This window comes from Electrona antarctica (assembly GCF_951216825.1).
Source record: "Electrona antarctica genome assembly, chromosome: 1".
NCBI classification, from domain to species: domain Eukaryota; kingdom Metazoa; phylum Chordata; class Actinopteri; order Myctophiformes; family Myctophidae; genus Electrona; species Electrona antarctica.
Window position 1 is genome coordinate 18,081,024 of NC_136806.1, and position 25,882 is coordinate 18,106,905.

General features: G+C 42.6%; 3 protein-coding genes across 3 annotated transcripts in view; all 3 read right to left on the reverse strand.

Annotated features, from left to right (window-relative positions):
• Positions 1-12,198, reverse strand: part of etfdh (electron transfer flavoprotein dehydrogenase) — a 43,933-nt gene extending 31,735 nt beyond the window's left edge. The window contains exons 1-4 of the mRNA XM_079510437.1: positions 12,014-12,198; positions 9,030-9,194; positions 7,311-7,540; positions 6,712-6,793 (exon numbers count right to left, since the gene is read on the reverse strand). Of these exons, the coding sequence (XP_079366563.1) occupies positions 6,712-6,793; positions 7,311-7,540; positions 9,030-9,194; positions 12,014-12,044 (508 nt within the window). The 5' untranslated portion in view covers positions 12,045-12,198. The remainder of the gene's footprint in view (positions 1-6,711; positions 6,794-7,310; positions 7,541-9,029; positions 9,195-12,013) is intronic.
• An 8,305-nt stretch (positions 12,199-20,503) lies between these two features.
• Positions 20,504-21,088, reverse strand: LOC306927716 (5-demethoxyubiquinone hydroxylase, mitochondrial-like). Its single transcript, XM_079507547.1, has one exon. It carries the CDS (start codon positions 21,026-21,028, stop codon positions 20,510-20,512), a length of 519 nt encoding a protein of 172 aa, XP_079363673.1. The 5' UTR covers positions 21,029-21,088; the 3' UTR covers positions 20,504-20,509.
• A 2,822-nt stretch (positions 21,089-23,910) lies between these two features.
• rxfp1 (relaxin family peptide receptor 1) overlaps positions 23,911-25,882 on the reverse strand; it is a gene marked incomplete at both ends in the record, with an annotated part of 79,583 nt that continues 77,611 nt past the window's right edge. Inside the window, 2 exons of the mRNA XM_079495172.1 lie at positions 23,911-24,239; positions 25,166-25,384. Of these exons, the coding sequence (XP_079351298.1) occupies positions 23,911-24,239; positions 25,166-25,384 (548 nt within the window). The remainder of the gene's footprint in view (positions 24,240-25,165; positions 25,385-25,882) is intronic.

Consider the following 25,882-nt stretch of genomic DNA (forward strand, 5'->3'; position numbering starts at 1 on the left):
ATTATCTCCAGCCATTCCGTTCGTCAAGAAACATTCTGCCGTAGGCTTGGGCAAATGGGCAACATGAATAAATCACTCAGAGAATCAGAAGGAATTATTTTCAGTGCAATCCAAAATACAGACAGTGTCTGTATTTTTAGATTCAAAACATGCGTCACCACTCCTAGCTAGGGATGAGGAAGCGTGAAAATATTGGCATTTTATCTTGAGATGATGTCTTGCGACTACTAAAGCAGCTTTTTTTAGCCAAATGATTTTATTCAACCGCAGCCTGCACCTATGGCAAGAATAATAATGAATAATGAATTGCATTTTATAGCGCTTTTCCAAGTGCTCAAAGCGCTTTACAATCAATGGTTCATTCATTCATTCACACATTGGGAGGTGAAGCGGCAAACAGTCGACGCCAGCGTCCTCACTTCCCACATTCACACACCAATGGTGGCAAGCTTACACCGACCGACTCATTGGAGGCAATGTAGGGTTCAGTGTCTTGCCCAAGGACATTTCGACATGTGGACAGGAGGAGCCGGGATTCGAACCGCCGACCCAGGGATCATTGGACGACCTGCTCTACCTCCTGAGCCACAGCCGCCCCAAAGTCGCATTATATCCTCCGACAAGGTCTGTTTGATTGAATGAACACTTTATTAAACATGAATTGAGTACAAAGGACCCCAATGGAAACAAGCCATAGGCTTTCTTGCGTTTAAAATCCTCTTAGCAGACCTTGTATTGAACTGTACTTCCCTGTGCTGGATAAAAGCACACAAAAAAAAACAGGATTGTTTTAATTGTGGTCCTTTTTAGGGCAGGGCAACAGGGGACAACCATACGAAAACAAGAAAAGTCAAATACAATTAAACAATACAACTTTTTTTTTTAAAGGATCTGAGGCATCAAGCAGGTATGCTAAATCTATGGGAGAAGAGCACTTATTTCCTATCCATTCATTGGTGTGAGTAAATTATGTTGATGGTCTGGGGTCTTCATCGTGTACCTCATGACAGTCGAAACGTTGTACCAATAAAATAATCACTGTGGGAGCAGAAGATTATTTAATTTCTTGCACACTATATTATGTATCCTGGCTGCACCGGTTGAATTTGTTTTCGGATGTGTGTGCAATGCATTATCCTGGACTCTGTGGCTATAGTGAATCCGCTTCAAAAAGCATTCCCTCGACAAAGGTGCAACGAAAAAGATGTATGATGATCTCCTCTCGATTTAGGTGGCAGAATAAGAGCAGTCAAAATGGTAATTTTACCCAGATTAAATAGCTTTAAAACAATTCAGGGAATGGAATAAACATATCTCACGTTTTATTTGGGATAAAAAAAAGGCCAAGGGGGAAATTTTCTACCTTGCAACTGCCCCGAGAGAGGAGGCATCTCCCTCCCATCTTTAAGGGACTATTATCTAGCAGCTCAGCTAAAACCCTTGGTATATTGATGTAACCGACCCTACATTGCAAAATGGAAAAGCATAGAGTTATCATTGATGGATATACCAATACAGTCACTATTAAGTATTAGGTTGCACTGACAGAGAGAAAGGAATATTTCACAATTGTACAATTGTACAAGCAATGGCACCACCTCTATATGTACAGTACTATGATTAAAAATGGAGATATTGATAGTTTTGCAGAAATATGGGTTGGCTAACCAGGACTTTTATAGATACTTGCAGGTAAGGGATTATTTTGGTAAAAAAATAAAAGGGTCTACTCCAGGTATTACAACAAGCCTAATCACTATATTTACTAATGCGTATGACTCAGGAAGTAACTTAAGTAAACTATATAATGGCCTTATGTCGTTGAAAAAGTACTCTACAATATATGTGAAAGAGCGATGGGAAAAAGAGATGGGCATTGATATAAGTGATGAAGTATGGATGAATACATGGAAAACACAATCAACGACCACTAATTCCTTGACTTGGAGACTTTTGTTGGAAAAACCATATTCGCTTCTTTATTACTCCAAAACAGAAAGTCCAAGACTGGCAACCATATGGACTGTTGGAGAGAATGTGGAGATACAGTGGTTGATCATGCACATGTCTTTTGGTCTTGTCCTGTAATTCAACCATGTTGGATGGTGACAACACTTATCTCAAACATTATGGCTTTTGGAATAGATGATACATTCACATCTTTGTACCTACAGTAGGACAACTCCCAGATGGGCTAAATCAGGATGACTCCTACTTACTTAAGATTTCACTTGTAGCAAGCGAAAAAGCTATTACAAGAAATTGGTTACAAAAGAATTGTCCTACTGCTGACCTATTTATCAAAATTGTGAAACAACTGCATCTGCTAGAACAGATGACCTATTCTTTAAGAGCTGGGTGAAAGAAGATGGGATAGAGTATTTAGCTGGGGATGCGGATATGGAGTGACTATGGGCTGTGTCTTTCCTGTTGTCAATGAATGTAAGGATTCCAAAATTCTGTAATATGTATTGTTGTTGCTGTACATCCCATGACCTCTTCTGTTTTTTGTTTTTTTATTCAGTTTTTTGAGTGGTGCAACCACTCCAAAGAACAGCAATGTCCGTCCTAACCTATGTGACTATGTCCTAACCTATGTGACTATGTCCTGTGACTGTGACTATGTTTAGAGTACCAGTAGGGGCAAAAGTGGCGCTGTTGTGCCAGAAACAGAGAGAGAGAGATAGTGTTGCACTGTTGCCTGCTAATTACAGAGAGAGAGAGAGAGAGAGAGAGAGACAGAGACAGAGAGAGAGAGGCAGGGGGAGAGGGGAGTTGCACCTCAGTTCACACGGGAGTGATTTTATTCTGTTGATGTTTTTGTTTTATTGTATGCCTTGTGTGTGTTTTTATGTCTCGTCTTGCATATTCAAAAATTAAAAAAAAAACAATAATAATAATCTTCCAAATCCCCCCAAAAAAATTAAAATAAAGCATTCCCTCCACACTTTTCTCAGCTTAGTTAATCAATGTCTCGGTTACACAGGGACCGGCAGGAGTATTTAAACCCAGCAAGACTTGTCTAAGTAGGCTAATTGCATATTAGACAAACAGCATTCTAGGTTGCAAAAGCATTCTTTTCTTTCCTTTACACAAATAATACCCTGGTGAATAATGTTACGGTATGAAAAAATAGATACCAGCCAATCTAGCGCTACAGTTTCTCTAATCACAGACAATGACATTCCCTTTGTTTACATGTTGTTAGCCATTATATAACATTATATAATATCTCACATTGACGTCATATGATGTATAGCGAATAGCCGATATACAAGCTGCGAAAGCTTCTTCAGATCAAAGTGTAATGTTAAAGGGCCTCTTCACCCCTTTTGCAACCAGAGCTTATTTGAATGATGTTTAGGATACAAGAAGCACTTTCCCTGTGGATTTTATGTGTGTAATATGTGTGTGTAAAGCCTGTCATGAAAATGTGGTATCACTTCCTTCCTGGACTAAAAAGTCACACCTCCATCACATCTCCACAAGGAGGGGGAGGGCACGAAAGCATTATGGGCATTGTAGGAATTCAGCAATCCAGTCAAACCCTAGTCAATAGTGTTGCGCGGGCCGGCTTTTTTGCATAAGGCGCCTGTCCCGCCCCGCCACAGGAGCCAGCCCGCACCAACCTGCCCCGCAAAACAATATATTAATCAACAACCTGCCCCGCTCGGCGGCCCACAAAAACAAAAAAACGCTATTAATATTAAGTATCGCATAATTCGCATCGCATGCATAATCTCATTTGCTTGATTGCCTAGAAGTGACTGACTAAGAGACGAGAGAGAGAGAGAGAGGTGACGCTGTGACGGTCCCTCGGATGAACATATAAAACTTAAGCCCAACACTTATACATATACGTGACATAGGCCGCCGCCTATCTGCTTCGGAATGGTTCACTTCACTCGTTTGAGTTATGCGCGCACTGCAGCATCAGCACTCGAAATGAATCTCTGCATGTTCTCATTTTAGTTTCGATTGTGCCTATACTTCGACTTTGTTGCGCGGTGGTGGTAGCGCACACCCGAGATATCCGCTCACAACGCGTCGCCTGCGACGCATTGTGAGCTTGTAGATCCTATAATTCTGTGTGTGCGCACTGTGCACGGCCACGCACTCAATTAAGAAAGATTTAATACAGATGCGCTCATTGCATGACGCCGGCCAGTTTCAGACTCAAGAGCCTCAGAGGGGCGAGAGCCGAGAGGGGAATTGTTTTAACATGCAGTTCAGGACGGAGAGGACACTTTTCTCCGACTGTCAAAAAGGCAGGGGCTTGGATCCCCGGGAGGACTTTAATAGGGGACGGGTGGGGGACGGGTGTTGGGGGGGGGGCGCACTCAAATACGGAGCATGTCAAACGAAGGAGCATGTCAAACGGAGCCGCACTAACACACAGCGCACACAGTGGCCTCTCCAATATGGCACAGAAACCCATTAGAAAAGACACACACTGTATCTATGGCAAGGCGATGATTATCAAAACATATACAGTTTAGGCACACACACACACACACACACACACTGGCACATAGACCAGAAAAGAGAACTCAACAGACAGACGAGGCATAATTGGCACAGCACACTAGCCTGATTATCAGACTGTAGCTTTCTTGAAGCTTCAGTCTGACATTGTCTCCTGTCTGAGCGATTTCAAGGGGGAGGGGATTAGAATTTCCCTCAACCAGTAGCCATTGGTGTTGTTTTTCCCTCCTTCCTCTGTGTGTTGCGCTGCGTGATGACACTGAAAACGGGACTCGGCGCTGATTGGTTGTTCGTTAGACCCACCCCCACCACCGATTCTCATTGGATAATACATTTTTGTACCGAAGAAATTATAGGTTCACAGTGCAACACCAGACCAAGAGACGCAGTCCACTCAGAGAGTGGGCGGGGTCTTTGGGCTGGATCCAGGCTAACAGCACACTGAGCGCAGCGCAGCACAACGGCTCCTCCAGCCATATGAACACAATACAAAATACCTTGTGTACCTTCAGAACACAATAGAAGACATAGGTATAATTAACATTATTGCAGCCAGCAGGAGTTTGGCCCATCATCAGATCAGAATACAATCTGCTATTACCTTCCACGTTCACGACGTGAACATTTCCTCCTCCTCCACCGACAACAACTCCAAGCATAACGTCCTCAAGCTTCGTCTTTTCTGAGCCATGCAAACAACCCGCACTGACCGGAGACGGAGCGATTCATGCGTCCCGCGCGTTAAGCTGGTCACTGTCAGCACAGGGTGCGGGGGATAAAGTTTGGGGATAAAGTTTGCGCGCTTCTGTACTTCTCTGACACAGCATCAGCCAGTCAATTAGTGGGACACGCTGAGAGCGCACATCAAAGGAGAACACAGCTGCAGGTTGTTAACTAGAAAGGTCGCAATTTTAAAAAATTGCAAAGTGTGGTTGCCGCAGTGGCTTACATATGCCCCTCCCACTGATATTGCCAGCCAATTACAATGTCACGTCACCCCTGCGATCATGCGTAAGTAATTCGGAAGGGAATTATCCCCCAAAAATCATGTTTTTGCGACAAACGGTTACATTTCTCGCATTTGCGGCGCCCCCTATGGATGAAAATGTAATTGCTTTTGGAACTTGGTTGATTGAACCACCCGCGACATGTTATTCAAATTTGGGATGGATTGGACATTCCGTTCGTGATTTATGGCATTCTTTGTGATATAGGCCCCTCCTACTAACTTCGGACGACGATTACGGCCGAACGATACGCACTACCAAAATTCTGCCGATGATGTTTTAATCGGATAGGTCCAGAGATCATGTGTGCTGATTTTTGTGAGATTTGGACAAAATCTGTAGAAGGAGCAGCAAAAAGTGTGTTTTGGATAAAATTCAAAATGGCGGAAGATCTATCATGACGCAAATGGGCGTGGCCTATATGGGGAGATGCGTCATGACCCAAGGAAGCCAGGGAAAAAAACAATTTGATTTTACGACCTACGGTTCAAGAGTTATAAGCCAAAACGTAAAGTGGGCTGTTATAGCGCCACCATGAGGCCGACTGATAACATTATAAGTTGATTAATTTTAGTAATTATTATGAACCTACCCTCCAAGTTTTGTAACTATAGTGCTTACAGTCTCTGAGGAAAAAATACTTGAATGTGAGAAAATGCGAAAAATCGCATTTTCCCATTCATTTCAATGGGGAAATTTTATTCACTAATAAATTAATATCAATTAAACGATACAACATTTCTCTTAAAAAAATACAAGCACATCCTTCCCGATGAAGCCGGTCAATTTGAGATATGGCTCAAGTGCGTACAGTCAAAACTGTGGGAGGAGTAGTGCGTCAAACAAAAGGTTAGTGGAATAATAATAAAGTGTTACAATTACAATAGTCTGGTTGCCCTGTTAGGGCAACCACACTAATTAAGGCTGTGGCTGAACTCCGATGCAAAGGGAAAGAATTACTTATGTCTGTGACAATAACCAATCCTACAGTTTGAATTCTGTACACACACGCACACATAGAGCAAAAATAATATGGGGAAAACAAATGAAAATGTTTACTTTCAACTTCTCCTAATTTGAATCGACTTGTGTTAATGAAGTCGATGCATCGATGTTTTAATGAATGCCCTACTACAAATACTATTAACATTGAGTGACTGCAGTTTCTTCCAGGTGTGAAATGTCCCTTTAAATAAAACAAATGACTATAAATAATTACCAGGCAGTATGGGGACAGGGATCCTGTACTTTTCTGTCAGGATGCCGAAGACGTCCTCCTTCACAGTGGTGTGTAGAGGAGCCTGGAGTGAGAAAACACTGATTAACATATTATTTAATCTGTTCAGTCACGTTCACCATGCAGTCTCTCTAACATGCACACACTAGGGCTGAACGATATTGGGGGAAATGTACAATCTCTTTGTGTATTGCCGTATATAAACATTAAATAAATCACACTTGTGTGAAGTGAGGGGCGCTCTTATCATACATCGTCATACATCACATTACATGCTCAGCCAATCAAATCATTGCTATGAAGTACACACAGACACACTAAATGGGTATAGATAAGAGGGGCTAGTGCCACTCAAAAAATAAATTAGTTACACAATTTCACCAGATACAGTATGCAAATCCACGGAGGGGTGCCCTGGGCGCTTGCCCGTTTTTCCTCCCGGAATAGAAACAGTCTATACTTCAAGAGCTCCACTTGGAAAGAATGCATCACTTCTGGTCAACTCAACATGACACCTGTGAGAATGTAGAATCTGCATGCAAGGCCAATTACCAACAATAAATCCATGCACATGAACTCACTCCTCTCTCCTTCCAGTCAGGGAACAGTTCATTGAGCGCTGTGGGCTCTAGACAGGCTCCTGACAGGGTGTGGGCTCCGATCTGGGAGGCTTTCTCCACCAGGCAGACTCTCAACTCTTTGTCATGCTCATTAGCCAGCTGTTTGAGTCGAATGGCTGCAGACAGGCCAGCTGGGCCTCCACCTACAATCACTACGTCGGCTTCATCTGCAAACCTTTCCATCTCTACGCCTGAAGAAAGACCAAGGCAGGGACCAAATTAGCATCAACTGGCGTAGAGCACATCGTTATACGCAGAGTTCCCATACATTTTTACCAATTAATTTCCAAAACTTCTCCAGAATTTTTAACCCAATTTCCAGGCCTATTTAACAATCAATCATTCAGCGAAATAATTAAGTCTTATACTTGTAAGTAGCCTTGCCGAGCCATGAGGCCCATAGGGCAGGAGCCTATCTCCTGTTTCTGTAGCGTGAGGCAGCTTGATGTACAAGTACACCCCCTGGACATGACGCTAGTATGTCGCAGGGACTTACCCCCAATCCAACCCTTGATGCTGAGTGTCAAGCAGGGAGGCACTGGGTCCCATTTTTAGAGTCTTTGGTATGACCCGGCCGGGGATTGAACCCCGACCTCCCAGTCTCAGGGCGGACACTCTAACCACAAGGCCACTGAGCTAGGCTGGTGGTGAAGGCTTTTGTTGTTTATTGTATTATGTGAGCATTTGCTTGCTATTATGGGTGTTGAACTTGAAAAATGTGCCCCCTTTGAAAAAAGGGGGCCCCCTGCTGATTATTCCCTGGAGACGGCAATAAAGTATAGAATATAGAATGCTATCTTTCTATTCCAAATTTTGTGCCAAATGTTTTGCTACATCACCTATCCTAGGGCATAGGATCACGCTGCAGCACGTTGTGAGCTTGTGGATCTGTTATTTGTGTTAGGCTGCAATCATGCTGCCCATTTGGCGAATAACGACTTATGTTCCATATTTTTGTGTAATGTTATAGGCCTACATGCTTTGGAAAAGGATTTTTATTAACAAAATCAATAGCAAAAAAACATTGCATAGACAACTATATTTTTTCAGGACCCTTGATAAATTCCAAACATGGAAACTGTAAAATGTTTTTTCTAATTTCAAAATAGTTCCAGGAATTCCATGAACGTGGGAAGCCTGCTTGCGACATTAGGGATTATGACATTTTACTTGACGATCCATTGTCGCTCAAATAATTGTGATTAACGATTTAATTGTGTTTCTGTCGGACATTATGAATAAAAAAGGTACACAGATTAACAAATAACAAATAACTTACATACTTTGATCATTTGAAAAACCTGAATACTGGAAATAGCGGATCTACAAGCTCAAAACGCGTCACATAGATTGGCTATTTCCACTATTTAGAAAATGTTATCAGCATTTTGAAATGACATCTTTTCAACATGGAAATGACAATTATGCAAAACAATTATTGCAATTATCTTAAATAATAATTGCAATAATAATTGCAATTAGGTAATTGTGAAATAATTGTGACAGCCCTGTCCAAGATGTCAGTTCAACATTTTCTAATTTACACTTGAAATAATAAATTCAGCAACAATAAAGATATTGGTGCATCTAGTGTCCAGTATGTGTAATTTGGGTGACAATTAATCGTCATTCGTCACCTTAAATGTGTAATCGTGACAGGGAGGCCTATATATGTCTTACCCTCCCATCGTGGGTCTTTATCTCTGGGGATGATTGTGTAGTGCGTTGTGATGCGCGGCGCTTCCACAGCAGAGCAGGCCCGCCTGTGCAGAACGGTGTACAGCTGAGGTGCGGCGGCACCATGGTCAGCCTGGACGGTTTTCAACGCCCTGATACACCTGCGGGCTGAAGGGATCGTTCCATTCAGTAGCAGTCAGTACCAGCACAGACAGGATGGAATCTCATCGTAACCAGTTCACACTCACTTTCTGTTTGCACACGCAAATACACAAGATAAGCAAAGCCACAAAACTCAAACATGCACCACAACGAGTTGGTTGATAATTAACTTGCCTTGTAATGCTGCAATGGAATAGTTATTAGTGACATCACTATTGTTTTCACCCTCGTTTAATCTGGGTGGGGAAGTGATTGTCATCACTCACCCAACACCGCTGAAGTGCCCTTGAGCAAGGCACTGAACCCCCAACTGCTCCCCCTGGAGCTGCTTAGTGGCCAACAGTATAAGACTGTGGTTGTACTGGTCAGTTCCCAGGTTTTAATGTGTGTCTGTGTGTGTGTGTGTCTGTCTGTGTGTTTCTATGTGCAGGGCGTAGCTGAGCACCTGTGCTCAGCTACTTCCCTGGGTAAATAAAGAATAAAAAAAAAACAAAAAAAAAAAAACGTTGCTCTCTGTAGTATTAGTATTATTGTTTTTTGATGCATCTTGTCCTTTCTTTTGCCTTGTTTCTACTGTATACAACAGTACTTATTATTTTACATGTAAGCTGTAACCTTAACTACTGTGCCGCCTCTCGACGACTGATCCCCCTACCCCCACACACGGGATCAAGAAGGGTTTATTTACATTGATTGATTGAAGAATTTATTAACAGTTTGCAGAATTACAGTACATTTCAAGCACAAACTCAATACAAAGGCTGTTAACTGTGAGTGGACGACCCAATTAAGCATTACACTCGTTTCCAGCAGGGTCCACCATGTTCAAATCATCAAAACATTTAGAGACGTACAAATAGACACTTCTATAGACAGAACAGGAATTCATCAAAAAAGAATTCATCAAAAAGGAGGTAAAAAGGGAAAAGAAATATATACAGTGAGGGGAAAAAAGGGGGGGGCGGGGGGGGGGGGATTCAGATTTTACGGGGGCCAGTTTCGAATTGCAGCCATCCGTAGGTGCCCTTTGAGAGCGGTTTTGAAGGAGTCAAGGGATTCGCATGTTTTAATGACAGTTGGTAGGGCGTTCCACATTTTGGTGGCATAGGAGCGAAAAGAATTTAGTCCCTTGTTTGTGCCGAATCTGGGTTGTACATGGTACATCATACAGGTCACGTGTACAAACAGTATAATACTGCAGGTGTGGCATCATATGACTGGGATTAGTGACATGACAAATTTGTCAATAATATCCATGCAGACAATTTACTTCACCACAATTGTACCTGATGTTAGGGTGAGCTTTGACCATAGCAACTAAGAAATCTTGGTGAATTGTCTTGAATTTAGTGGGCTTGAACACATACTGTAAATAATTGACCTCATTATCTTAACCTAGCCAATTGTAAAAGCCTCCAAATTTCTGACCATGACAGAAGTTCAGAACCTTCTCCTACTCGTCACCAGTGTAATTTATGTCTTGCCTCCTTGACACTGCAAGCATCAGTGTTGAGATAAAGACAAGTTGCAGTTTGCAGAAGTCCTTAAGTTAAAAAAAATCTGAACTATCCCTTTAAGGACCAGAGCTACCACATACATAAATAAACAGTAGCATCTATTCTAAAAGCTCAAAAACATGTACAGTTGAATGCCGCAATAACCACTGCAATTCAATGCAATAACCACAGCTCATTAGTATACCGGTAAGTGTTTTTGAACCAAAGACAACTAAGGACATGATTGTGGTGACCTATATTATTTGTTTCAACTTTAACCTACATTTTAGCTCGATGCTAACATATGGAGATGTTCAGCTGAAACTGCTATAAATGCCATCTCAGGCTAAACGCCAGTGTGTCACAGAAGTCGAACTTGATCTGCATGTTGCTGTTAACTTAACATGGTGAAAGTGTTGTGCATATTAAGTTATAATCCACTACAACTAAACAGTGAGTTCTCAAGTTCCAATGGAAACTAACGCATGAGCTAGCGCCTGCGTAACACGAGAATTGGCGACCTATCGCATCGTGTGACTTTATGAATGACTGAAAATCTTATGTCAACATGCAATAAATGTATAGTATGGTTGTTGTAAATAAGAATTATATACATCATTTAATAGATTAATGTTTCAGTTAATTGAATTATGATATGATTTGTCCAATTGACTTAAACCATAAAATGAAATAGGCTACAATACATTTTTGTTTAATTGCAAACTGATTTTCCTGCTTTTCCTGTTCTGTTCTTTGACTATATAGTAGTGTCTATCTGTAGGTCTCTAAATGTTGATGAATTGAACATGGTGGACCCTCTTGTAAACAAGTGTAATGCTTAATTGGGTCGTCCACTCACAGTTAACAGTCTTTGTATTGAGTTTGTGCTTGAAATGTACTGTAATTCTGCAAACTGTTAATAAACAGACTATTTAAAATTGCTTGTTTGCCCAGTACTATGATGCAACACAGACAAGCATTTACATTTTAAAGTTGTCATTAGTAGATGTACTTTTAATAACACTATAAACACTACCAATCATTTGATAACTTTGGATTAATTCAATCAAGTGAGAGAAAGGTAGCTTGTTTTCAGCAGGAAAACACACTACGTACTGTCTGAGTGTCTGTCTGTCCACAGCTCAAAATCAGGATGTGTGTGCCTGATTCAGAGTAGACTAAACATTCACATGACATGCCATCAGAGTGCCCTAGAATCTGGAGTCACATAATTCGATGAGTCACCAGTGTCGGTGTAACACCGAGCAATTGCTCCTTGAACAGTTTTTAGGTGTTATGCTAGCTAGCCTTGATGCTGATTTAACTTACCGTGAACTGAATATCTGCTGGCAGGAAACATTATTTGAGTGGGGTTGTCTGCTAGTGAAAATCCACCAGCAAACAGTTGTTTTTTGGTGTAAAAATACCGCAGACACTGTCAGTCAACGTTACGTCTGTCCTGTTCAACAGTATGGCCAAAGATTGACTGAGAGTAACTGCATGTGGTAATTTTTTTACCTTTACAGTTGAATGGTGAGTGAGAATAGTATTTCCCTTTAAATGTTTAAATACAAAGCTTATTAAACATAATGTAAAAAATAAATATAAATCGTATAATTCGCACTCAAAATCATACTTCTAGTTGTCGTTATTATTTTTTTATGTTTGAATTTGAAATGGAAATGTTCTCCCACCAGAGGCAACAGAAGTACCCCGTTCAACTCTTGACACCTCACGAAACCTGGTTTACACAAACCCACAACAAACACTCAAACAGCCCGGATGGTCGCGCTGTGATTGGCTACCTACCAGTCTGTTGATTGATTGATTGATTTATTAACAGTTTGCAGAATTACAGTACATTTCAAGTACAACTCAATACAAAAACTGTTAACAGTGAGTGGACGACACCATAAAGCATTACACTTGTTTACAATAGGGCCCACCATTTTCAATTCATCAAAACATTATAGACGTACGAATATACACCTATATAGTCAAAAGGAAATCATCATAGGAGGTAAAAAGGGCAAAGAAACATATACAGTGAGGGAGGGGGAACAGGGGTGGGTGGGGGATTCAGATTTTACGGGGGCCAGTTTCGAATTGCAGCCATCCGTAAGTGCCCTTTGAGAGCGGTTTTGAAGGAGTCAAGGGATTTGCATGTCTTAATGACTGTTGGTAGGGCGTTCCACATTTTGGTGGCATAGGAGCGAAATTAATTTAGTCCCTTGTTTGTGCCGAATCTGGGTTGTACATGCAGGTTTGTTCAACTCCCTCTGGTGTTGTGGGTGTGGACTTCGTTGACATTAAGGAAGTATTTAGACAGGTACATGGGTATCTTGGTGGTGTAGTGAATCTTGTGGACCAGACCCATTGCAAGGTGCTGTACTCTGTTGTCAACCCTAAGCCATTCCAGCCTGTGAAAATGGGCAGGGGTGAGGTGGGTTCGGGGAGTGAGGCCAAGTAGTAGCCTGACCAGTTTGTTTTGGGAAGTTGTTTTAAGGGCGTTAGAGGTGCTGTGGTACCAGGAGGTGCAAGCATATTACATTACATTACAGTCATTTAGCAGACGCTTTTATCCAAAGCGACTTACAATAAGTGTATTCAACATAGGTAGGGAACAAAAACTACTAATCACCAGAAGTCTTTAGTGCATTTTCTGCAAAAACAAGCAACCAAGAGTATACCTAGCGCTAAGGTAAAAGTGCAATATATCAGCTACCTATTTCCTTAAACAGATGAGACAAAATAGCTAAATCAAATGAGCATGAGCTAAAACAATTAAGTGTATCGACTAAACAAGATCCAATAAACAATACAACAATAGAAAACAAGCGTTCGTACAACTAGTTAACAACAAGTAGGTCAGGCAGAGAGGAAGGGTAGTGTTTCCTGAAGAGGTGGGTTTTCAACCTGCGGCGAAATATGGGCAGTGACTCTGCTGTCCTAACATCAGTGGGAAGTTCATTCCACCACTGTGGGGCCAGAACAGAAAAGAGTCGTGACCGTGTGGATCGGCCAGAAAGGCCCTTGAGTGACGAGGCAATCAGTCGCCCCGAGGTGGCAGACCGAAGTGGTCGGGCAGGGGTGTAGGCATCGACCATAGCCCGGAGGTAGGAAGGAGCTGTTCCTTTCACTGCCCTATAGGCTAACACCAGGGTTTTGAACTGGATGCGAGCCGCTACGGGGAGCCAGTGTAGAGAACGGAGAAGGATGGTTGTGTGGGAGAACTTGGGGCGGTTGAACACCAGACGAGCCGCAGCTTTCTGAACAAGCTCCAGAGGTCTGATGGCAGATGCCGGAGCACCAGCAAGGAGGGAGTTGCAGTAGTCCAGGCGGGAGATGACGAGAGCCTGAATGAGCACCTGGGCTGCCTTCTCCGTGAGGAAGGGGCGAATCCTCCTGATGTTGTAGAGGAGGAATCTGCAGGACCTTGTCACTGATGCGATGTTTGCCGAGAACGTCAGTTGATCGTCCAGGGTCACACCCAGATTCTTCGCAGTCCGAGTTGAGGTCACCACAGCATTATCAATGGTGATGGCCATGTCTCGGTGCGGACAGCCCTTCCCCGGGAGGAACATCAGCTCGGTCTTGTCCAGGTTGAGCTTCAGGTGGTTTGTCGACATCCACGCCGAGATGTCAGCCAGACAAGCATAGTCGAAGAAACCTTGTACGAGGGCTCCTGTCAGGGTCTTCAAGGTGTTTTTGTTGACCAGTGAGGAGATCCTGTATAGGAATCTTGTTCTTTGGTTGACCTTTTTGATTACGTTGGTGGCCATTTTATCACCGGAAAGATTTGCCTCCAGGATGGAACCTAGGTAGGTAATTTCATCTTTTCGTGTGATAATATTGTCACCCACTCTAACCAAGAAGCCATCTGCCTTGCTGAGATTACTATTAGATCCAAATAGAATGGATTCAGTTTTTCCCAGGTGTAAAGATAGTTTGTTATCAGCGAGCCAGGTGCAAATTCTACCAAGTTCAGAGCTGAGGGCCTTTTCAACCTGCAGTTTGTTCCTGTCCGAGACCAGCAGTGCTGAGTCATCTGCGAACAGGAACAAATTGCAGTCACAAGCTGATGTCATGTCGTTTACATATATTAGGAACAGTAAACAGTGCTTCCTTGTGGAACGCCACAGCTCACTGGGAGGGGGTGGGGGACAGTGTTCCGTTCACCTCCACCATCTGTTCTCTCCCCTCCAGGTAGGATTGCATCCAGCTCACTGATGTGCTATCAAAACCAATTGCTTTTAGCCAGTATGGAGTGGTTCACGGTGTCAAAAGCCTTTTGGAGGTCCAGCATGACCAGCATGCCAGCATCCACCTCGTGTTTGATGTGGTCGCTCAAATAGAGGAGGCATGTGTCAGTAGAGTGGGATGTTCCGAAGCCAGATTGGAATTCATACATACATTTTTTGTGGCAAGATACTTTTCAACCTGTTCATTCCATCACTTTCGAGATGGAGCTAAGAATAGAAATAGAGCGGTAGTTGCCGGGGTCTAATTTGCTCCCTTTCTTGTGCAGAGGGGCGGGTTACTTTTTTTGGCCAGTTTGAAATCTATGGGTGATGATTGGAACTATAGAGATGGCCGAGTCTCTGAGAAATTTGGAGGGAATATTGTCATGGCCAGTGGCCTTGTGGGGTTGAAGGGTATAACTATAAACGGCCTCTTTTAGTCAGAGGATATTAATAAAATCCCTAGGGGATCCCCTAGGGTGGTTGAATAGAAACCAATGTGGGATATGTTAGTAAACAGTAGACAGACACCCTTACAAACACATTGGTGAAGAACATTCTTGGTAAGAAATGTATTCCCAGACAATAATCTGATAATAAACCCTGACTATTTGGACAGCAACTATGAGGATAGCAGTTGCCAGTTTGTTTAGACAATACATAAAATGAAGGGTTCTGAAAAGGTTTGGAATTTATCAAGGGTCCTGGAAAAATAGTTAGCTAAATGGCTATGTGTTGTTTTTGGCTATTGATTTTGTTAATAAAAACATTTTCCAAAACATATATAACATTACTCGAAATATGTAACATAAATTGTAATTCGCCAAACGGGCAGCGTGATTATTGCAGTCTAATATGTACCAGTACACGTGACAGAAATAGCACATCTACAAGCTCACAACGTGCTGCAGTGTGATCCTATGACCTGTCCTGGTGGTGTAGCAACATATTTGGCCCCAAATTTGGAATAGAATTATAGCATTCTATATTCTGTGCTTTATTGTTGCTACACTGCTTGTCTTTGGGCATTGCAGGAGTAAGAGACTAATTATTGCGCTGAATGATTGTTATAGGCCGGGAAATTGTGTTAAATATTCTGGAAAAGTTTTGGAAATTCATTGGTAAAAATGTGTGGGAACCCTAACATCTTTGAATTGATTTGGTAGCCTAATCCTTTATACAAGCTGTGCATACATTAATCATACTGCAGAATTATGAACAAATGATAATACTTCAATGTGGGCCTCTCTATCTACGCAATCTAATCAATCACAGCTGCTACAAGTTAAATGTCACATCAACAAATGAATGTATGAGAGAAATGGTTTTGAATTAATTAGGATTATCAACACTAATCCTACTATATTTATGGTGACTGACGTCAAACATTTTCCATATGTCATAACAGAAACAGAAATCCAGATCACAATGTGTTGCGATGCGACGCATTGTGAGCTTGTAGATTGCTATTTTCCAAAGAGTTTTTATACATTTGAAAACTTGAAACGGGGGTACTTTTACTTTTGGTACTTTTACACAAATACATTTTGAATTCCGGACTTTTACTAGTAGCCTACTTCTATATTACCAGCTCAGTGGACTTGTGGTTAGAGTGTCCGCCCTGAGACTGGGAGGTCGGGGGTTCGATCCCCGGCCGGGTCAAACCAAAGACTCTAAAAATGTGACCCAGTGCCTCCCTGCTTGACACTCGGCATCAAGGGTTGGATTGGGGGTAAGTCCCTGGGACATACTAGCGTCATGTCCAGGGGGTGTACTTGTACATCACAAGCTGCCTCATGCTACAGGAGATTGGCTCCTGCCCTATGGGCCTCATGGCTCGACAAGGCTACTACTTCTATATTGCAGTATACTTATTGATACTTTTACTTGAGTAAAACATGCAACTTTTTCCACTTGTAAATCTGTTTACCCTTTATTTCGTACCATAAGACTGAAAGACACAGACTGACATTCAAGAAGGAAAAACCTCCCTTTGCAACATAAACATCAACATTAAATACAAAATATTTTTATCTCTTAACATTCATATGATAACAACTTGATTTGAGAATAAATAGCGCACATCCTCCGGTCTTGGTGCTGAGCCAAACTATTAAACTAACAGATATCATAAACAAAAGCAATGTATTCACAATCATAACAGAGCATTACAAAGTGAGTTGCGAGCCCCTGTTTTGGTCAACAGCTTGATTTGATACATACACAGCGGATTCAATTGACAATTTGACATATTAATGTATAATGTATAATCTGAAAATAGTCATTTTCTAAGTCATTATTTACAAAACAAAATACTATATAGTCATTCACTGAAATGGTTTTTGCCTCAAAATAAATGCACTGAAAATATCTCAGGCCTATAAGAAGAATATTACATTAATAATTCTATCATCGTACAAAAAAGGAGCTCTGCTGGTCCACTGTATGTAAATCACAGTGAGGGAGTATTCAGAATCATATCACGTGACTGTAAACATATGCACTATCATACATGTAACTGTACTGTACAGCTGGCTAGTGGGTGGGTGCTGAAATAAGCTTGTACCAGAAGGTTGCGAGTTCAAATCTCCAGTCCAGCTGTGGTAATTCTGTCTGTGAACTAGTAGGCGGCTATCACTGCCATCTTGCCAGCAAGGTGCTACCTAGGACAGTCCTATCTACACATTCCACACCCCCACAGGGAGTGCAGTGCCCGGTATCAAATCGGTCGGAACCCACGGTTCTCCAGAACCACCACAAAAGGCTCTGCTCAGGCTCTGCCAGTGGGCCTAATCAGCCGAAGTCCCCTCACCTGTGCAATTCCCAGCCTCTGCCTCAGCCAATTGATTGCCATGGCAACCCCACACCTGCAAATTGATTACTTAACCAGTACACTTTTCAGTATCAGTTTGCCCTCTTCACACACAAGCAGACAGGCATGTACAGAGATCTCCATATACAGTATGGGCACAAAAGGGACACAGACAGATAGTTAAAACGGGTGCTGTGACAAGTTGACGGGTATTATTAGGTTCCCAAGTTGCATCGTTCTCAATAACGTTCCAGACCCCCAGGGGGCCAGGCCGGTTCCGGCGAGCCGCCCCACGTCCGAAACGGTTGAGAAATGACAGAGTTACCATGTGCCTGTACTGTACTGGTACACCCGATATCATCATATATACAGTTAATATGTGCGTGTGTGTTTGTGTGTGTGTTAGGTTGCACATGGTGAAAAACAACCATGCTGTTTTCGTGCTCATACCCAGCCAGGCACCCACCCAGCCAGCCAGCCACCCCCCCACACACATAGCCCTGTAAGGGAGTGGTTGCACCACTCAAAAATCCACTGTAGACATGTTATGAGCTACGACTTTTGTGCTGGAGTTTGGAAGTGCTCGTTGACCATCACTCAACAGCCCATGTGTACCACCTGTTTAGAATTTGCACATAATGCAGGAGGTTGCTTTACTGATAACGAGTGCTTCCAAACTCTGACACTTAGACACTTCCTCTGCAAGGAATTTCTTGCTACAGGAAGTAGCTCATAACATGTCTATACGGTGGATTTTTATGAAACAAACTGTGCAGATAGTAAGACGATAATTCAAGCTTTTCGTACAGCTGCAATGTTTGTGAGTTTTACGTTATTTAATACAATTAAATAGGACTTTTCTGTTTGGATGAATGGGCTGTCTATGGGAAGTTGCACCTAGGTATCACCTTGCTGGCAAGATGGCAGCCGTGTGCATATCATCAATTGCCTCCATGTGCATACATGTGAGCAAGGTTAAGGTAACCTAGCTAGTGCCTATTGTCTCTCTTTATGGCAGGAATATGCTCGCTTGGCTCCAGGAAATTCGACCATATCACCCCCGTTTTAGCGTCCCTGCACTGGCTCCCAATCTCCTTCAGAATCGATTTCAAACGCCAGGTCCGGTCTCGCTCCACCCTACATCGCCGATCTAATCTCCCCCTTTGTCCCAACTCGCTCCCTGAGATCCTCAAACAAAGTCAAAGAGCTTCTTGATCCTCAAACTTGTCGGCTAAAGTCCAAAGGAGATCGGGCTTTCAGCACCATAGCGCCTAAACTTTGGAACACACTGCCCTTAGCGATCAAGCACGCTGAAACAGTGTCCTCTTTTAAATTCCTTTTGAAAAAACACTTTTATACATTAGCCTTCACTGCCAATCTAATACTTGTTTTTTCCCCTGCTGCTTATTATATTTTGTTGTCTATTGAAATGTCTTCTGCTTACTTTGTAATGCAAATTTGAAAGGTGCTATGAAACTATAAAGTTTTATTATTATTATTAGTATTATATGACAGCATTCATTCACTGTATTCTTCATTATAACTACCTCACACACCTATTCAACCCAACAAGACAGAAGAAATCATACATACCCTTTAATGTAATGTGCTTATATTGAATATTTGTAAACATGAGGCCAGGACGCAATATGACATTAAATTAAATTAAAAGCATTTACTGTATCCTGATTTTGTCTGCACATAATGTCATAAATGTTATGCTATATCAGAAAATGTCTCTCTCTCCAGTTTACATTTTAATACATGTCGAGCCAGAAGAGGTTGATACATCTATACTACTGTAGCTGCCTGTAATGTATGCGATGATTAACAGTGCCATGAGACGTTTCATAACATACATAATTAAACATAATTAAATCTGAGGCTACGTTTGCTGTACTAATCCTGGTAAAGCATGATTCATCATACTGATGCCTGCTGTAACCTACAGTTCATGTCTATTCATGTTTTTTTGCTTTTTAATACTACTGCTGTATTCTTTACTGATGCGCAAAGATAGCTCGATTCTTTTTATAATTATGTTCCTTTGCATAGCTGAATGGAAATGGAAAGTTCAAGTGATTCATTCTATCACTTTAATTATGCAGAAAGGTTTTTCTTTGTCTGCGTCCATAACCAACCATTTGTTGAGGCGTAATTTAATCGTGTCCTTTTCCTCTTGCTCAAAATGCATTATAAACCTTTAAATTAAACTTGCAAACTGTGCCTGGCAAAGGAAATGTCCACCTCATCCATTATTTTATTAACTTGAATTGAAAATTCAATTAATTGAAAATGGAGGACCCAATTAATGCCACCCTTTTAACATTGCCCTATTATAGTGGCACCAGGAGGCATATTCTTGATGGAAAACAAAGTCTCCCGACATAAGTGATGTTCTCCGATGAGCACTTTTTCTAGTCGATATTGTTGTTGTCCAAGTCCAAGGACAAACACAACAAGTGTTTGTCCTTGGACATTCTTTCTTCTTGAGAAGCATGTTTGTCATGTGTTTTCCTTTTTATAACTAACATCAAATTCAAATAACATCTAGTCAAACTTTGTTGAAAAAGCAAAAAGATCTTCATTGCATTATAACTTTCAGAGGCTGTTATGTAAATTAAACTATTAATTTCTGCATGAAGCCGTATTTCAATATCGTTTGAATACCACACACCATTACATCATTCTTTCCACGTATACAATCCACATTGAAATACTTTTTGGAACAATTTGGAAAATGTGGAATTCACAATAAAAAAGAAAACACAATTAAACACGTTCAGAAGCATATATTGCAGCTTTGCAACCGAGCTGTATTGCATTTTTCAGCAGCCAGTATCCAGTTACAGATTCAGCATCATGCTCCAGTCCTGTATCGTGATGCTCCAGCTCTTCATCTCGGATTTCCTTTATTATTTGGAGGAGTTTAGTGTATCTGTCCGGGTCCTCCTGCTCCAGTAGAGCTCTTATCTGGCTGTTGTAGTGCTCAGCGATGCTTTCCTCCACGGCCACGGTACATGCCATGGCCCCCTCCTTCCCCAGCAGCAGGGCTGAGGATGCGCCTAATAGAAATCCAGCAACGTTCCATATGGGCAATAATATTGTTGGGCGAACTCTATTCTCAGCCAGGATTTCGCTGAATTTTGCGAGATGTTTCTTTTCTTGATCCCACATGTGCTGGATAAGAGGTCCCGTCTGAGATCTTCCCAACACTGCCATTTGGCCAGCGTAAATGCGGTTGGCACCATATTCACCTGCATGATCCACACGTAACATTCTGTCCAGCATTGCCTTCTCTGCACTGTCTCGAGAGGGTGGAAGCACGCTGTATCCTCGCGAGGTCACCAAGTTGGGGCCTGTTCTGAATGTCAAACATTGCTGAATTATCGATAGATTGGTATGTTGCGACCACTCTTGCAGGGCAACATGTGCGACTCTCTGCATATTGTGGAACACGTTACGTGTTTTACCAAAATATCGTCTTTAGTATACAGAATACACACTACTGTCATTGACAACCAGAGACCAGCTATATGGAGCTGACCAACACTGGCATCACCTACGCTAAATCACTTGGATCTCCATTATATGGAGCTGACCGACACAACTACGTCTGACATCACTTACTCCATATAAGGTCATAGCTGATTCATTCTGACATCACCAGGTTGACCCGACTAGCTCAGCGGAACGGTATGAACAGCACTCTTCTAGTATAGATTCAACCCAACCAACGCACTCGAGAATGTACAACTATCTCCACTCTTCTAGACTCTACTTTCAAGATCTTTGACCTTCAGTAGACGAGCACGATCAAGCACACTTCAACTCCAAATCCCATACTCCAGGGTATCTGGCCTTACAACCCAACCAGATACCTCTATTAGCTTCCTTCAGTTTAGACCACCTTCCAAAACACACAGGTTAGATATCCCGGACACCACTATGGCGGGTCCTAGTCCTAGCCTTTGAATAGCGGTCCTTTCCTTAATTAGTAGTATTTTACAAGGTGGTAGGTGGTCAGTTGTAGTCTGGTAGAGCATTTGACTGCAGATCAAAAGGTCCCCCGTTCAACTCTGTGTGTCCCCATGTGCTAATCCTGGGAATTATCTCTAATCTGGATTGAAGCCTATACTCAATAATAAATATTGACTTCATGAAAAATACATAGTTTGCAATCACTTGAGGACATTTAGTACAAGTGGGGTTATAGGTCTGACCTGAAGTATGACTGCAGATGAAGAGACCCCACTAGAACTCTTGGACGTACAGTACATACAATTTTGTGATATTTAACACTAATCTCTATTATATCTCATACAACGGGCATTGAAAATATACAATTTGTAATGCATGGATAATCTCTACTAGATGGCTCATATAGCTCAGTAGAGCATTTGACTGCAGATCAAGAGGTCCCAGTTCAAAGTCAAAGTCATTCGATTTGTCACACACGTTTACCGCAGTGAAATTTGTTCTCCGCATTTGACCCATCTCTTGGAGCAGTGAGCCGCAGCCAAGGAGCGGTGAGCTGCAGCCGTGCCGCGCTCGGGAATAATTTGATTAGTAGATTTGACCCCCCAATCCAACCCATTGATGCTGAGTGCCAAGCAGGGAGGCATTGGGTCCCATTTTTACAGTCTTTGGTACCCGGCCGGGGATCGAACCCCGACCTCCCAGTTTCAGGGCGGACACTCTAACCACAAGGCCACTGTCTTGTGGTTAGAGTTACAAGGCCACTGTCAACTCTGGGTGCCGCCTCAGAAAGATTAGATGTCCGTCCCTCTTCGACGTGGAGTTTTTGATGAGTTCCCATGACGCTTGTTGCCACGGAAAAAGGTGACAGTCGCCTTATACAAACTGGCGTATAATGACGCAAAGTGCATTAGCGCATTAACACATTCCCACAGGAATCCCTGCCGCAGTTTTCACTAAGCTTTGAAGAATCACCCTGGCATAGTTGTACCTCTATTTCATGATAATCCGCCTGAAAATAGTTAAATTTTTCATTTGTGTTTTTGAGTCAAAAAATATTCCACTGCCGTGATCCGAAACAATAACCGAGAACAGAGCAAGATGGATGCGGCCATTACGCACCATAGACTAACATTGTGCCTCAGTTTCCCAGAAGCCTTAGCAAGCCAGTGTGACTCATCGATTTCCGGTTACGTCATCCGAACGCTGTCAGAGGAAAACCATGTAAGTCTTAAAAGTTATCAATAAACATTGAATTAAACATATAAAACAAAAGACGGGTTTAGAGTGTTCAATGGGAAAGTGTTAAAGTAAGAAGCAAGAATCTAATTAGGGACTAGCTGAGAAAGCCTTGCATTCAAGTGATTCATTACTGTACTGTAGGTCCACTCGTCCCTCAACCAGCTACCTACATACAGTCCTTTTATTATAAGTACACAGTTCTATCTCTAAGGCAACAGAGGACCTCGCCAACACTTGTTATTTATATGCTGTGCTTCACCGGTTTCAAGTGGCTTCCCTACTCGGCTCCTGCTTGCTATGAAATGAATCACTAACTGTCCTCTCTCCCACGCTACTCTTGTAGATCCTATCTAGCAAACAAATCTTCAAAATGTCTGCACTGCGAACCACCCGTGTGCACTACGCTCACTACATTTGTCATCGAGATGACACAACCACCTCAAAAACCCTCCAACGATCTCAACGCAACCACCCACGTACCCAACAGTGGAGTGCTGACTGAAGAGGCAGCTAATACTCTCAGTAATGTCTCGGGGGTGGGGTGTGTGTGTGTGTGTGTGTGTGTGTGTGGGGGGGGGGGGTGCAACTAAGAAGCTCCTCAACAACAAAAGCAACAATAACATCACATTAACAAATTAAGGTCCCCGCACACTGCTGCCTTTTCGGTCCCGAGTATTGGAACAAATTTCGGGTGCTACTTTTTTTTCCGAAAAACGCACCACCAGTCTGCAAGACGCAGCAGTGTGCAAGCAGCTCCTTACGTAATAAATAATACAGTGTGTGTGTGTGTGTGTGTGTGTGTGTGTGTGTGTGTGTGTGTGTGTGTGTGTGTGTGTTTACGTTTACGCGCGCGTGTGTGTACAAAATTACACAATTGTGTGTCTCTGTGCCTACGCGGACATGAGCGTGTTCACTCGATGTCAAGTCAGAGTTGTTTGAGACACCCACAGATGTCACTGAACGCCGTTCGTTGGTGTTTCGGCTGGGAGTGTGACGTGGTTCTTGGGGGTCTGCACGGGGACCCCTATGCACTCCGGCGGCGAGGTGCAGAGGCCCCCCTGGCTGTTGTTCTCCTGCTGCGGGGGCCACATCTCCTGCCAGGTGAGGGAGGGGTGGTGGTGGGCCGGGTGCTCCCCGCTTAACAGGGGGCGACGCTGCCTGTGGTTGGCCCACACCTGCAGGATGGTCTCCTTGAAGGGCCGCGTGGTCAGCGTGTAGAGGATGGGGTTCAACGCACTGTTGATGGGCAGGATGAAGATGACCACCCAGGAACTGATGGTGCCTGTCAGAGAGAGAGAGAGAGAGAGAGAGAGAAGAGGGGGGGGGGGGGGGGGAGAAAGAAGGGGGGGGGGAGAGAATTATCTTTCTCTGTGGAATAAAAGGATTGAGCAAGGGATGGATGAGATGACATCAAGGGAGAAAGATATGAAGGCGTGGCCTGTTCTCTGTGGGAAATATTTACAATTCACCAGAGGAAGAGTGGCTCAACACATAATTCATCTGTCAAAGTCAGGATTAATATAGAGGGCATCATTGTAAAGGAATCTTGAAAGTAACTTATTTTAAACAGGCCCCCCTGTGTGGAGTTTGCATGTAATCCTGGTCTCTAAACTACTTCCCCCTGGCCAGCCGGGGCGCCTGATGGAACTGGTCGGAATAACGTGTTCCTTCCACGCGCTACGTCCGGCCGGGGAAACTCCCCCCTGTCAGGTGAAAAGAAGCAGCTTGGACTCCTCATGCATAGAAGGAAGCATGAGGTCAGTCCGCTGCCCCCCCAGGTTGGCAGAGGAAGTGTAGCACCCAGGATTACATTAGATAATTGACACTGGGTGAGAAAATGGGTTGCAAAATCGTGGGATAAAGATTATCATAAAAAAAAAAGTGTACAAAAAGTGTTTTTTTATGTGGCCACACCTTAGCACCACCCACCTTAGCCTCACCCACAGCTGTTGATAATGGGGGAAGGGTTAGGGTTATGATGTCACTAAAGTGTTGTATTTTGATTGGGCCTTTTGACTCAAAGGCTTTCAGCTTTCAAGAAGAAACCAAAAATACACAGGGAAGACACATTTGAATATTATAACCACACCTGGGTCTGGGTGTCTGTTAGAGTAATGTTAACTCCATAGACATGTATACAAAACAGAAAAAGTACAAAAAAATACGGCACTCCATCTTTAAAACAATGGCTAACTAATCCAGTTTTACCGGGTATCTCCACCTGCAGCAGAGAGAGGATCTTGAGGATGAAGATGGGCACCCAGCACAGAGAGTCTGTGATGACGATGGAGAAGAAACGCTTGGCGATGGTCACCTCCTTCTTGATGTGGTTTCTGTACATGGTGGTCTGAGTCCCCGTCCTCTGGATGTTGTAGAACATGCTGGCGTAGGAGAGCACAATGACCAGGAACGCCACCAGGTTCAGACCTGCATGAGGACAACAGGGCTTTTTGACGTCATCCACAGATTGCATCATTTTTATACTCATCATTTATGCTTTCATCATTTTTACAAAGTGGTGGAAAGTATGCACATTTTACTTAAGTAACTGTACTTTTGTAAAATGTTGAGGTATTTATACTTTACTTATTTCCAATTTTCAATCATTTTACTTTTACATTTTACTCCACTACATCACGGATACAAAAAATTACTTTTACTCCACTACAATTATTTGAAAACTTTAGTTACTAGTTACTTTATAGATTTTAATTGTTATTACAAAACATACATCAGGGGTCTGCAACCTTTTTCACATGAAGTGCCATGTTTTCATTTTCGTGATAGTCAGTGTACCATATTATATAATTATGACACCACATCAAAATTAAATATCCCCAACTGATTTGTCCATAATAGGATACACATAACAAGCTTATGCAAGCTGTGTTATTAAAAGAAGCCTTCTACTGAGGCAAGCAGCGG